We start from the raw sequence: 15,000 nt of genomic DNA on the forward strand, positions 1-15,000 counted from the left end.
AAGTTATATTCTTTGTGTTCCGTATTGTGTATTCAGTGTATTAAAGTCCCTTTTCATTAAAGTTTTATGTTTTGTCTTGTTGCGACAGATGACAGAACCACTTAGAGCAGGCAGGTTTTTGGGGCTTCAGGGGTGCCCCTCTCCCCCTGTCCTCTAACAGAATTGGGGTGCCCTATAACAGTATGTGTAACTTGTATAGGAAAGGGGCTCTTCCTGTTTCTTGTGGATACTTTTGTCTAGGTTGTCAATGGAATACATATTCCACTTAAAAACAGTGAGCATAGGATACACTTGCCCCACTGGTAATTTATTAAGCAGATTAAAAATCTGACTCTTGAGGGCCCTCCCTGGTAGTGCAATGGGTTAGGACGCAGCACTGCAAGTTGGTGGCAGCCACTTCAGTGCTGGTTCCATCGCTGGCCCTGGATGTGACCCACATGGTACAGCAGACCTCTCTTGTCTCATCCGCTGCTCCCCTCAGCAGTGTACTTTGTCCATCTGCCTGTTCTGCTTCACTCTGTCTCTGTCACCCCTGCACCTCTGGCTAGTACCCCAGTCCTGTATGAATAAATGAATCTTAAAAAAAAAGCATAACTCTTCAATTGAGGTGTGTACATCTTATCCTTGGTAGATTTTGAATTCATTTTAAATTTCAAATGAAATTTTTTCTGCAGTTACTGCTTCACAAAGGCTGAATCCAATGAGAACTGAGTATTTCAATATGTTACATGAAATACACTAGGAAGCTCCTGAAGGAGTAGAAACCACCTCATGGACATTGACAGGGGACACTGCTTCCTTAAGTGGATTGGGCAACTACAACCAATATAGCATGTTTACAACCTTTAGCTACTTAAACATTAAATTCTTACTTATAAATTTGGTGTAATCCCTTTTAAGGAACTTCACACAGTTCTATGTGGTCTGGAGAGTGTCTTAAGTCAGATGAAGTGAGATTGTGCGGGGAGACCATTTTAAATCCAAGAAGGCACACCAAGGTTACCCCAAAGATGCCAAACCTACTGAGGTGGAAATATCTGATTACTTTCTTGTCTTATGGTAATTCAACATGCAATTATTAAGTCTATGAGTATATGGGAAGTAGGATACACAGAATCTATTATCTGTTTGCTAGAACTCATGGTCTAGTACAGAATAAAAGGCTGAGAATGATTAATTATGCATCAGGGAATTTGGGAGGCTTCTTGGAAGTACCTAGTGTTACTTGATTGGGGTTCTGTAGTATGCAAATACAATAAAAGTAAGATGAGAATTAAGAGTTTATTAGATAGATGAGGAATGTAAGAATTAGGGTTTAAACTGTGAGTTCTAAAAGTAGATACAGAAGCAGATGCAGAGACTTCAACCTAATAAAAGGAATATGAGTAGTGAGTGGTATCATACATACTCATTGTTGGCTTTGAAATCATTCACAGGGCTTCTAAAATTTTTTTAAAGATTTATTTATTTATGCACACAAGAACTGATCTAGGGTATAAGCCAGAGGTGGTGGTGGTGGTGGTGGAGGGGGCGGTGTTTGAGAGGATTCACCAGAGACAGAGTGGGGAGCAGAACAGGCAGATCTGAAATACACTGCTGAGGGGAGCAGCAGGGAACAGGAGAGGTCTGCTGTGCAAGAGGGTCAGCTTCCCGGCTGGATCCAACTTGTGGTGCAGTGGGCAGTGGCTGCACCTGGGCGACCAGGGAGAGCCTGCTTTCTGGAATTTTTAAAATGTAAATTCCAAGTTGTCCATAAGGTACTGGACCATATGTGGGTTAAAAGGAAGTTTTCTGGGAAGGTATATAACTAAGAAGTGCACCTTAGCTAATCCGGTTAAGGTCTCAAAGGAATTCTCTCTTGAAGACAGAAGAAAAGATTCAGGATATGTCTCTTTAGGTGATCTTCTGAGATGCCTCTAAATTTAAGTATTTTGTTTGAGCACAATATCCACTTTTTCCTGGACGCTGGCAAATGGTAACATAAATACCGGAGGTCACCATCATTTGATAGAAGACAAACCTTTTTTGTCATACAGGACTTTGGGAAGGTTAATATTTGAGATGTTTGAATTTGATTTGGTTTGAGTCTTACTTTTTTTGTAACGCAAATTCTGCTAACTTAATAACTAAAGATACTTGAGATTTTTGGATAGTGTCTACTGAATCAATCCCCTTAACTACATACTGGAAAACAAACTTTTCAGAGTTCTGGGGCTATGTTTTGCTCGTCTTTGTCTCTCCAGTGCCTGGGCACCGGTTAAAGCGGCAAATAATTACGTGTTGAATAGAGAAATACCCAGTAACTTTATTTTCCCTTTAGTGTACTGAAGGAAGTTGCAAATCCCAAAATCCAAATAATCCAGGTTTCAGCCAAGGCATTTGGGAGCCCTAATTGGTCTATTAAAGAACTTTGCTGTTATTCTGAATGAAACGCCTAGCGGTGTTAAAAAAAAATCAAACCACAACAAAGTCAGAAACCTCGTCATGATGATCCTATAAGCATTTATATATTCTATTTAGTACAAGGACTATAAAACATATCAAACGAACTTGGATGAGCCACGGCACTTCTCAACTCGGTGCTTTCAAAGAAGCATGGTAGGTTTTAGGGTCCTCAACTAAAGCAAACAAAACCACTCCTGTTCTTTTAAACATACAAGTTACCTTCTTTTGACGAAAAATTTCTGGAGCGGCAAGCTAGCAAAAATCTTACTTGGAAAGCAAATTTTAAAAGAAAGAGGCCCTGATCGTCAGCGGCCTCGGCCGGCCGCCCGCTCGGAGTCGGCGAGCAGCCGGAGGCAGCTCAATGTCACCCGGTCGCGGGCGACCGAGCTGCGGCAGTCCGTGCACGCGCACCGTCCGCCGCGGCGCCTCGCTCCGCTCACGCCGAGCCGGGAGTCCCTGGCGCCGCGGCGAGCACAGCGGAGGCATGGGGCTGTCAGTTCAGAGCAGCCTTCTTTCTCCGTCAGGGCAGTTGTAGGACTAAAGGAGGTGCCGGTGTGACCCCCCGCGAGTCGACAGCCGGCGCACAAGGCACAGACGTCTTCCTGGAGGTGGCACCGCGTCCCTACCCTAAGCCGCGGCTTCTGCCCGCAGCTGGAGGGTGGGGGTGGGGTAGGTGGGTGAGCGACTCCAGCAACCCTCGGGAAGGGCGGGGGGGGGGGGAAATAGAGGAAGAGGCCTCTCTAGCCGCCCCTTCGAAACAGCGTTCCTTGTTCTCGATGGTCCCCGCGCGGCCCTCTTATCGAACGCCATTTCCGGTTCCTTTTAAAGGCCCCTCGCTGTGCGGCGCGGCGCGTGAGAGGAAGGTATAAATGGGAGCGAGAGGGCGGGACCGAGGAAGAGGAGGAAAAAAAACTAGCAGTAGAGGGGGCGGGGGAGGCGCAAAGGGCGCGCTCTCGTGTCACGTGACCGGGACGCGCCGTTCTTCCGTCGGCCATTTTAGGTGGTCCGCGGCGGCGCCATTAAAGCGAGGAGGAGGCAAGAGCGGCCGCCGCTGCTCCTTATTCTTTTTTAGTGCAGCGGGAGAGAGCGGGAGTGCGCGCCGCGCGAGAATAGGAGGCAAGGGGGGCAGGCAGGGAGAGGCGCAGGAGCCTTTGCAGCCGCGCGCGCCTTCTCTGCCTTCTTGTGTGCTTCGCGCGGTAGAGCGGGCGCGCGGCAGCGGCGGGGATTACTTTGCTGCTAGTTTCGGTTCGCGGCAGCAGCGGGTGTAGTCTCGGCGGCGGCGGCGGAGGCAGTAGCACTATGTCGGAGGAGCAGTTCGGCGGGGACGGGGCGGCGGCGGCGGCGGCAACGGCGGCGGTAGGCGGCTCGGCGGGTGAGCAGGAGGGAGCCATGGTGGCGGCGGCGCAGGGGGCAGCGGCGGCGGCGGGAAGCGGCGCCGGGACCGGGGGCGGAACCGCGGCTGGAGGCACCGAAGGGGGCAGCGCCGAGTCGGAGGGGGCGAAGATCGATGCCAGTAAGAACGAGGAGGATGAAGGGTGAGTAAGGGACTGCCCGCGATAGTCAGGCCCAACTAGTTCCCCCTCCCCCTCTGTATCCCCGCCATTAGGCGTCGTTCCCGCTCACCGCCCGCCCTGCAGGCCCCCATGCAGCCTCCCGCACTGCTCTGTTCTCTACGTTGGGGATCCCCGGGGCCTTCGTTTCCTTCTCCCCCTGCCTGCTTACCGCCCCCTCCCCCATCACACACGTTTCCACCTTTAGCCGTCACCATGCTACTCCCCGGCCCGCCCTCCTTCCCTCCCTCGCGTTGGGTCTCCTCCCACCGACTTAGCCGCCAGGATTTTTTCCCGCCTGTCCAGGGGTACCTTTTTCTTTCCCTGCTGGTCCCCTCTTTCCCCGTTTTCTAAAGACTTGGGTATAGAAAAAACACAAACAGGCACAAAAGCCTTTATGCCTGGTTAACTAAGGTTTATTTGCTGCTTACCGCTCTAGCATGCCGAGACGATGCGATTCTTTTAGGTACATGTAGGTTGACCACCTAAGCCCCTCCCGCCTCGGCTTTAGGCTGAATGTTTTTTAATTTTTGGTGTTTTGAGTAAGTTTCGCTTCGATCTCTTCGTTTACTCTGCTGCATGCTATCGCACAACGGTGTACATATATAGGCCCTACTTTTTCGTCTACGGACAAATTGGGCCTGGTGAAATTTTTCCAGTAGCGTGTTGGTACCTTGGTGTTGCCCCGCAGGCTTTCGTAATCGTAAAGTTCCCTGTCGCCCAGGCCTGTACTTTACCTGAGCTGTTGTACCTCCGGCCTGCTGACGGCCCTTCCCCCATCTACCGATTTATTCCAACAGCGCACCCTTTTCGCGCCCTTAGCTATTGGGCTCCCCAGCTCTTCCCGCAGATTGTACTCAACTTACTTTTTCCGTGCAGTTTCCATTTGTTACGTAGTTTTCCCCCACCCCCTGGCCAAAAACCTGTTTTGGTCTCTCTTGACTTCTCCTTCCCGCTCTTTCCCACCTAGGCCCACCAGCCTCCTTTCACAAAATGACCAAATCCTATATTGTGCCATGGCATAATTTGTTTTTTTTGCAGGTTTTAAGTATTAAGTTGCTTTTTCCATTTGGAATAACTTTATACTAAAAGCTGCATTTATTCAATTAGAATGCAGTATTTGGGAGCTGGAGCATAATAAAGGAGTTAAGCAGGAGGGACTAAATCGGGGTTCTTGGTTGGATTTTCTTAATTCCCGTTAGTGATGGCTAACCTTGGGTTAAGACTTAGTATATTACCTTTTGTAATGGGTGTGTGAGAGGTTATTACCCAACCCTACCCCCCCCCCCCAAAAAAAACAAGGAGAAAGCTACTGGTGGTAGGTAAAAGTAAAATGTTGATTTAACCCACTGTTAGAAAGCAAACTTTATTGGGAAAAAGCACAAGGTGAGGGTGGAGGGAGGAGCACATTGTAATACAGGATTTAGCAATCTCAGCCTAGGCATACACTTGTCAGGCTGTGTTGCTAGGTTTGGGATAGTGGATGTGGGATGGGGAACTAGTTTTTTTTTTTAATTACGCAGGACTAATCTTGAATTATGTATAGCTAGTTTAAGAAGTGAATATTAAATATTTGGAAACATAAGCCTTTAAACATTTTGGTTTTGTTTTCTGAATTATGTTCTTAGGACAGAGGCACCAAAATGATTAATGGTATAACTTTGTGCCTTGGGCTGACTTACCTACTCTAATTTTTCAAATCACAAAGGAGCTGCCTTTGTAATAATCTGTTGAACTGAAGTGTAAATAAATTAAAGTTTTAACCCTAACAATGTGGAAAAGCTAAAACTAGAATTTTGATTGGTTGCTATACCGGTTGTTAATTCCCTAGCCATTCAAACTCCTCCCCACGACACACTGAAGCAGCGACGGCACAGCGGGAAGAATGGTAAAACTTTTAAATTCTATTTCTGTATTATAAAGGTTTCAGTAGTCATAAAATGGAGAGGTTGTGTATTGGTTAGTTGCCCATGCCCATTCATCCCCAGGTAATTTTAGACATTAGCACAATAGGATATATACCTGGGGTATAAAAGCTTTAGGCATTACCTGTGCTCGTTGGGCAAAATTGATGCCATTATATGGTTTTGGTCTGTGATAATGCATGTAATTGTGGTTTGGCCAATTAAAGCTTAATATAGAAGTAATGATATTTTTATATCCGGGCAAGAAAAACAGTATTGTAAAATCAAATTTGGTTTTTGTTAAGACATATATTTGGATTTCTGTGCCTAAGCTAAATGTGATGGTTACCTAATACAAATTCTGTTTACTGTCTTGCATGTTATAATGAAATCTGTAGATGTCTAAAGTAAAACACTTTAGTGTTGTGTATATGTATTTTGTGAAACTACGTGTGTCCTTTATAATCAGCCATATTTGTAAATTCACCTGATAACAATTGGATGTGTGTTATTCAGAGAGCTGATGTGACCTTCTGCTTCAGCTCTTACTGGATTTTTAAATTTCAGTGTGATTTGATTGGAATGTTAATTACTATTGGTTGACATGTATTTACAATTGCATGACTCCTCTTTGGAAAACTGGTAGGTTGCAGATTGTTCTTTTTATCTTTCTCTTCCTAAATGTCATTATTTCTGCCTTAAGATGGTTTTGAGTTTAGTTTAGAGGCCAGTCGTTTCCAGGCAGGTGACTTATGTCAGTATGAGCTATGTTACGTTTCCTATGTCCTAAGAGCCTAGCTTGGAATAACATTTCATGTAAGTTTTACTGTTAAGCTCATTCACTGAAATCTACCCTGCTCTATATTGGACAGTTGGCAGATTACAAAAACAATTTAGTTTCAGAGTTTGATGTACAGTCTAAAGTGCTTTTGATGAAGATGAGGGCTCTGGCACTGTGATAATCTGATTTCACTGCCAGACAACTAGTGGCAAAATAAGATTAAAGTATAACTCCGTTTCTATGTCATTAAATATTTCAAGTCTTATGTATACTCTTATTTTCAGTAATTTGAAACGTAGACTCTGAATGTTACTGTTTAAACTCTTACGAATTATTTCTGTCCTCAATCCTGTAATAGGAGTTTGAGTAACCGCTTAGAAAAAATGGACAGTCAATATTTATAGTGTTTTAGCATATGATCAGTTTTCAACTGAAAATAGGATTTTCGAGGTTAAAGTTAAAAAGTTTACATTTAACAAGTCTCCTCATTTTAAGTTTTAATATTTCACCTCTCAAAGTTGTCCAATCATCTGGTCTCATCTGTTAACAGATTTTCCTTATTAAACAAAAGAACCTCAGTACCTTTAATCTTTTTGTGTATGTCTCTTTTTACCCCCCCTCCAATCTATTCGTTCTTCCTTGGTTTGAGGGATATTGGACAACAGTGTCATAACCCCAATTTTGAGGTTATAAAACTATTAATTTAATATTTGAAACACATTTATGTGTGCATTTTAAAGAAATAATTAACTGGAGAAGTTAATAGTATCACAAAACTTTTTAAAATTATTATGGACTTAAGCTTTTCTCACACTGGCTATGAGAATGGAAAGCTATTTTTAGAAGGGGGCATGCATGCTTCTTAATACTACTGGTGGATGTTTTCATAGTGTACTATGGGTCTTTAGAACAATTACTCATTTTGATAGTAAAAGCCTTCCTGAGTTCATCTCATTTTAATCTTTCCAACTTTATAAGCAATTGTACTAGAATTTCACATTTTTGGGTGCGATGTTCCCTGCAGTGCTAGAATTTTTCTGGATAGAACAGTAATCTCCTTTAGCATTACTTGGTGTCTGGCAAAAGATACATGCCATGTGGAGATAAAGATATAAAAAAATATGATTAGTGAAAAACTAGAGTATTGTGATACCTTTCAGGCAATTTCACAAAGTAGATGTATTGACTTTACTGCATTGGATTGGGCAGGAGGCAAAATGGTACCCTTCATTTATCAGCAAGGTAGAGCAATATTTCTTTAGTAACCATTTTTAGCTCGGGTCTTATAAATACTAGTATATAAATCCAAGTGTGATTCTTACTCAGGAATTTTGTGAATTCTCTAGAGGTTGACTCCTGTCTAATTTCTAAGTAATGACTTTTAAATATTTGAGATAATTAATACCCTAGCATTTCTGGGGTACCCTGGCCATTGTTTCCTCTCATGGCAAATTTGCTTGCCTTTGATTCATAAAGTTGCATTTACTATAAAGTTGTAACCTTGAGTCTGTAGGTCTGGATTTTATGACAAATTAATAAGTATATTTGCCTTAAACTTTCTAGCCCCTTCGATAAACTGTGTATTTATTGTGTATCTTTAATGTTGCCTGAATATTCTGCCCCTTGGAAGGCTGTCCAAATAGAAAAGTTTTGAATCTATTTAGGGGTGTGACTTAATGACCAATGTGGAGGGTGACTAGTTGCCTTTAAGTGTTAACATGCAATGCTTGAAAGCATTTTTAAAAAGAATAGAACAACTACTTCTATTTAAAACTAAACTTTGTGAGTACAGAATCTCAAATGGAGTGAAACATGACCTGTATTAGTTCAAGTTTTTACTTTAATTTAGTTTTGCTTCAAAATTTTAGTTGAAAGGGCACTGAACTGAATGCTTGAAGCGTGGGATCTGTTTGTTACTTCACTTTCAACAGTGTGGTCTCAGGTAAAATAACATGTTTGTTACTTGGTCTGCTGCTCTTATGTGTTGGAAACAAAGATCGCCACAGGAAGATTGACTACATAGCCTGTTTTTATAGCTTGTGTGTATATTCCGGGTGCCCTAATAGTTGATACTGCCAGTGATTTACTCCTGTGGAGTAAAGGTAAGCATGTTTTAGTTTCTGGAGTATTATCATACATTGGAGCTAGACATTTAAGACTGGGGGTGGGGTGGGGAGACTCATATTACTGACAATGTTGGCCAATGAAGTATTTGTGTTAAGTATTGGATCATGTCTCCTTATTTAGATTTCAGGCACCACAAAACCCCAGAGTAGGAAATCCCCCACCCCCTCATGCTCAGAGTACTCATGAGGAGGATAGAGAGATTTGAGCAGATAGACTGAATAAGCAACTGTCATGAAGTAACTCTTAAAATTTATCCCTTATACTGTTAAAAAAATGATTTTAAAGCATTGCAAGATTGAATAAATTTTAACAAAAGTCAAAATCTTTGAGTTTAGTGATCTCTAAATTGATTTCCAATGTAAAAATTAAAAGAATTGTGAAGGTGTAATCTCAGTTAACCAGAACCTCAACCTGTCGGTTAAGAAAATCCCCTTCCTTCACCGTTAGGTATAAGTGAGTGTTTATCTTATAAAGCTGACTTGAGAATTTATGTTGAAAATAGGAATACAAGAAGATATTCCTTCCTTGGAATGAAATGGAGTAAAAGATATGGGGGTTTATTTTAAAAATTCATGGTTACTAGTTATGTTTTCAACTTTTTTGTCCCTTTAAAGTATGAAGTAATGAGGGTTAATCAAAGGGACTATTCTATTTCTAATAGGAGTTAATTTCAAGCTATTTTTATGCATATTTTAAAATTAAGACCATACCATGTGATATTGCCTAGTTAGAAAAAGTAAAGCCCTCTCCCATTATTGCTAGTAGTGACTTAAAGACATAAATTTGTAAATGAAACTCATTTTTTTGTGATGATGAGATTTTATTATACGTTAGCAATTTAGAGTTTAGGCGGAATAATTACGTGCTAATTCAGAAGATTTATTTAAATAAGGATCAGTGCTGTGTTTAACATTTTGCTAAAGGGTGACAGTGATTGACCAGTCATATTACATACTTGAAATAATACCAGATTGATATTGTCTGTTTTTAAACTGTCAGAACTTGTTATGAAACCGTGTATGTAAAATCATGAGTTGGTATGAAGTCTATGAAAGTTATATGACTTCTTTTTTTGGTCCCTCCCAAGCTAGGAGGAAGTGTAAAAATGGTTATTACCATACTTTGAATAAGGTGTTTCACATTAAAGACTTGTTAGGGAAAGTTGTTAGGGAAAGTTAAACTCTGGAGTGTTAACTTTACTGATCTTACTACAGAAAACTAGGTTTTTTGGATGGGAAAAAAAACGAAATCAGAACATTTTCTTCTACTTAGCACTGACCCATACGTATCGCCATATTTATTTTGAAATTTTTAGTGAGACTATTATATTTTACATAAATACAAGTCATTAAAATACTATAAATTACATTATTAAACATTTCAGACAGTCTAATGCCTAGTGTATTTTACATGGTACATTTAAAATTTGAGTTAAATCTGGAAACTGAAAAATACAGTCTAAGGGTCCATTTATATAAAACTCATCCTGGCCTTTTCCCCTTATTGTTGGAAAATTCATATAGGCCATGAACTTTATAAAACATTAAATCACCAGGAAAATGCAGAAAAAGTTGCTTTATTAGATCTATTTATATTGTACACTAAATTTTTTTTGAGCTCTTGATGCATCAGACTATGTTCTGTGCCATTTAAATGGATTTGCTAGATTATTCCTCACTACACCAATGTGGTGGTTGGGGGGGTAGGCTCTTCTCTTTTTCACAAAAGTGAAAACAATCTTGGGATATTTTTTTCCATTAGGGTTGTTTAGTTATATGATGGATATAGGGTTTAAACTCAGGCAATTTGATTTAGGTGCCTCTAAGTTTACTTTGGCTAAGAGAACTTCCCACACAGCAGCCAAAATTCTTAAATGACACCACATAGCATTTGGATAGTGATGTCCACTGAATTGTAGACGTATGCCCTGCAATTAACTTACGTATAATGTCAGTACCTGTAAAAGTGAGGCAATATTGAGTGTTTTAAATTGCTGTATTGCCTTTGGGTGCTAAATAACATAGGTAGGATTAAGAAATTAAATTTTGTTAATATAGTACTGTAGGCGAAGTTTCCTACATTTCAGTTGGGATTGTTGATTCACTTACTACAACTAAAGATAAACTGTTAAACTTGTAGCAGTAGGCACCCACTTTTGTTGCTACTTGTTACCTCGTTTTAACTTGGCTGCTTAGGATTTTTCTGAAGTTCTGTCTCTACTTCATTGTAAAGTGTTTGCACATCTCTGCAGGAGTGACAGCAACTTGAAAGTTTGTATTCAAGGCAGCAGAGGTAATCTGGACGGACAATAGGTATTGTGCTTTAAGCAAGATACAGTAGTATAAAATATAGAAAATTTAAATTGGTATCTTACACCCTCTTAAAATTTGAGGGGAGAGGATGGATGTGAGAATGCTGGTGGTGGTCTAGAGAGGCTAAAATAAATTCCCATTTATCCAGAATTAAAATAATTTTTCCTTAAAACTGTACTAAGCCATTATATCTTGTTTTGCCTTCTGAATAGATTGGATGGATTTAATGTTCCATTTAATAAATATGGCATGGATTTGGTACAGTTGTGTTTATTTAGTATATTCACCTGTCTGATTGTCAGTTGTGTTAAAACATTTCTTATTAGAAGAGAAAGCACCTTGAGACTGCCTAAGTGTTAAGCACTTGTTCAAAGAAGAGCCACATAGGCCATTGCTCTGAGACTGTTTACACAAAATTTGAAGTTTGAGTCTTCCAGAATGGAAAGTAAGGGTGGGGAACAAAAATGACAACTAGAATTTTTAATATATCTAAGAAATCAGATGCATTTGTGTATTAAGAACATACTTTTGGAAGACCCTATGGGCATGCTACAGTAGCATATTATTTTTAATTGACCCATAGAGTATGAAGTCATGATCACCATATTTAAGAAAGGCATAAGAGTTTCTAATGTAGAAAAAATTTCATTCCTAATAACTGCAAGTTAAAACAGTTGGTAAGAGATCAGGGAATACAGTCAGTGTTCTCAGGCAAGTGAATAGTAAGCCATTATCTAGAAGGGGGCTGGGATAGCTAAAATTACAGTATGTATTTTGCTCGAATTTTTCAGAAATAGTGATCATTCTCTGGAATGTATAAATTACAGTTGAGCAGAATTTTTAATACTCTGGATAAATGGAATTTGATTTTTTGAGATAGGATAGCTTCTGACCTCTTAGCTCTTAACATAGGAATATTTAACTTCTAAATACTACGTTAAAAAGTGGGCGGTTTCTTTAAAGAGCACTTCATTTGGGTCACTTGGTGAATTACTATCCTTATTTAGTTAAGAAAACTGTTGTAAACATTTGGGGCTTATGAGTAATAGAACATGCCTCATTCTTGCTACAAAAATTTGTTTCTTTAAATTAAGGACTTTCAAATTCAGTATAAACACTGCTTTGGTTAAATGAAACCAAATGTAGTTCTGTCTGAATATTTGAGAGAGCAAAACAATTTGCTTTTTAACTTTAGCTTTTTAAAGTAAGACTTGTTATATTTAGCTTTAAATAATTTCAGACTTAAACTACTGAAAAATCTCTAATCATTACAGAAATGGTAATTTGATAGTTAAATTTCTACTTGGAAGTTCTGTTACAGAATTTGCGAAGAAGATCAGTGTCCATAACAAAGGGTAAATGTTGGTAAAATGAATTTTCATCTGTGAAAGAAGTGCTCTGGGATCTTTAGGTTAAAAAAATAAGGTGTTTAACTTCAGTCATTAGAATTGAATATTAGAAGTTGTGTTAATTGAGAAAAAATGTAATTGAGAAAACATTTTGATTCCCCTCCATAGAGTTGGCAACAAATACAAAAAATGCCTATTTATACAATGATGCTATGGATATTTTTGTAATACTCATTTGATTACAGAATACAAAAAGTTAAAGAGGAAGGCCTGAAAATTAAATAAATGGTCCATTTCTAGAATACATTTATATGTTGAAAATCTAACCCGATTGGGAAGTACAGTATATGTCAAAAGTAAAATACCTTAAATACATTTTGCATTAAAAGTCAAATGTCAGAAGAAAAAACAAATTTGTGGTTAAATAGCAGGATCAGTAACACCTCAGTTAATCTGGCATCTTCAGAGACAGGCAGAAGGAGGAAGATCTTATTCTAAGGACAAAGTTGGGCTCTTTGCAAGACTTGACCTTGGTGGTAATATCTTAAAAGTCCACAAGATGGAGATAGCTCATGCGTTATTTTCTTTACAGAGCTGGAATTTAGTAAATCCCCAAACCACCTCAATTACAAAAGTTGAGAAATTTGTAAACAAGAATGATTTTATTCCCATGGTGAAATTTTTAATCCTCATAACAAATTCTGACAGTTTACCCTTAAAATAAAAATATCTAGTCTTTATAAAAGGATAGGTGGTAAATGTTAACTTATTCAGGAAAAGAGGAAATGATGAAAAGGATAAAGAGTCAAAAGTTAACATAACAAAGCTTTATGTCTTTTAGTTTTACTAGAGATTTCACCTTACTTATTTTGGAGGAGGGTAGTATAGATACTCTGATCTTAAAGTGTCTTGGTGGCTTACCACCTGTCACTTCTTAAAAGAGTTTTAAGAGTTTGTTTTAAGAGTTGAAATTTTTTTTTGCTGGTTAACTGAGGTTCTACTGTAAGTCATTTAGATTAGTGGGTTGTGCTTCAGTGGATAATTTTTTTTTGCATTCACTAAGTTGTTTACGTGATTTGCTTTTTTTTTTTTTAAAGGACTCTAGCACATCCAAAAATTGGTTTGCACCTTGTTAGAATTTTCCAATTTACGTGCTGAGGTTTTTGTAAGAAAATATAAGCAGAGAGGAATTTCAACATTATTTACCTTGATCATTGAGTACTGCCATTTTAAAAATTGAACGCAGATTTGGACGATAAATTTGAAATAAAAATTCTGTATTTTGCTGTCCGATAATTTAATTTGTAATTAAAGAGTTAATGTACAGTATTTTTACTTTGGGGAGGATACACTGATCTAATAGACTTGATTTGCTGCTTGCTTACTGTTTTATAATTAGCAGTGCAGCATTAATAAGCAAAGGTTTCCAAAAACTGGAAAATAGGGTCTTACTGAAATGTGGTTTTGTAGGAAGAATGACATTTTATTAATACTGCCCAGTAAATTGGTGCAGTTTGGAAAAGGCGTTTTGTTCATGTTGGTAATATATAAGGCAAATTTTGATATTAAAAAAATTTAGCATTTTAATACTGCTTTTTGTCTTTACAGGAAAATGTTTATAGGAGGCCTTAGCTGGGACACTACAAAGAAAGATCTGAAGGACTACTTCTCCAAATTTGGTGAAGTTGTAGACTGCACTCTGAAGTTAGATCCTATCACAGGGCGATCAAGGGGTTTTGGCTTTGTGCTATTTAAAGAGTCGGAGAGTGTAGATAAGGTAGTGTGCTATGTTCTGTTCAGTTAATATAAAGTACATGGGTGGCTCACTACAATTAATTTGATCTTTATTTGCCATTTCTCCTTTTGCAAGTAAAAAAGGAGATACCTTTATGCCTATATATTTAATGATGGAGAGTCAGATTCAAAACTTTAGTGTGTGACAAGCTCTACTAAATTGAAATGAAAATACTAAGATACCTAATTGAAAGGATGTTCTCTGACATGTTCATACAAGAACAAACTTTGACATTTGTTAGGCAAAAAACTTGAGTATCATTTTAATCTTGACTAAGGGGAAGTAGGAAATTATATTTATAATATAAATATATTTATGTTGCTGACAGTTAAAAGATGGTTTTACTTGATGAGACTTGTGAGGGCCTCCCTTATTCTTACCTTTAGATACAAACCACTTGGATATTGTCACATTTGACATGAGTTATGAGCTATTCACCATATGGTTAGCATTTAGCTGTATTTGTAATTTTTAAGTGATACTCTCTGAACTTAAGATAAACATATTTAAAATGAAAAACTTGAATTTCCTTAGGTCATGGATCAAAAAGAACATAAATTGAATGGGAAGGTGATTGATCCTAAAAGGGCCAAAGCCATGAAAACAAAAGAACCTGTTAAAAAAATTTTTGTTGGTGGCCTTTCTCCAGATACACCTGAAGAGAAAATAAGGGAGTACTTTGGTGGTTTTGGTGAGGTATGTGATAATATTTTGATTCAGTTTTTGTCAGTTGGTGT

The 15,000-nt window shown here is 38.9% G+C and overlaps 1 protein-coding gene across 3 annotated transcripts in view; it reads left to right on the forward strand.

Moving 5' to 3' along the window:
• Window positions 1-3,412: 3,412 nt before the first annotated feature.
• Window positions 3,413-15,000, forward strand: part of HNRNPD (heterogeneous nuclear ribonucleoprotein D (AU-rich element RNA binding protein 1, 37kDa)) — a 16,096-nt gene continuing 4,508 nt past the window's right edge. Inside the window, exons 1-4 of one of the 3 annotated variants that reach the window (XR_001145388.1) lie at window positions 3,413-3,980; window positions 5,827-5,883; window positions 14,077-14,245; window positions 14,798-14,959. Coding sequence is in view for 2 of the 3 variants with exons in the window: in XM_004681177.2 (XP_004681234.1) it covers window positions 3,745-3,980; window positions 5,827-5,883; window positions 14,077-14,245; window positions 14,798-14,959 (624 nt within the window). In the remaining variant the exon portion in view is untranslated. The remainder of the gene's footprint in view (window positions 3,981-5,826; window positions 5,884-14,076; window positions 14,246-14,797; window positions 14,960-15,000) is intronic. The other 2 variants (XM_004681177.2, XM_004681179.2) reach the window with 2 other exon arrangements.

This window comes from Condylura cristata, unplaced genomic scaffold (assembly GCF_000260355.1).
Source record: "Condylura cristata isolate star-nosed mole 26May11 unplaced genomic scaffold, ConCri1.0 scaffold00012, whole genome shotgun sequence".
NCBI lineage: Eukaryota > Metazoa > Chordata > Mammalia > Eulipotyphla > Talpidae > Condylura > Condylura cristata.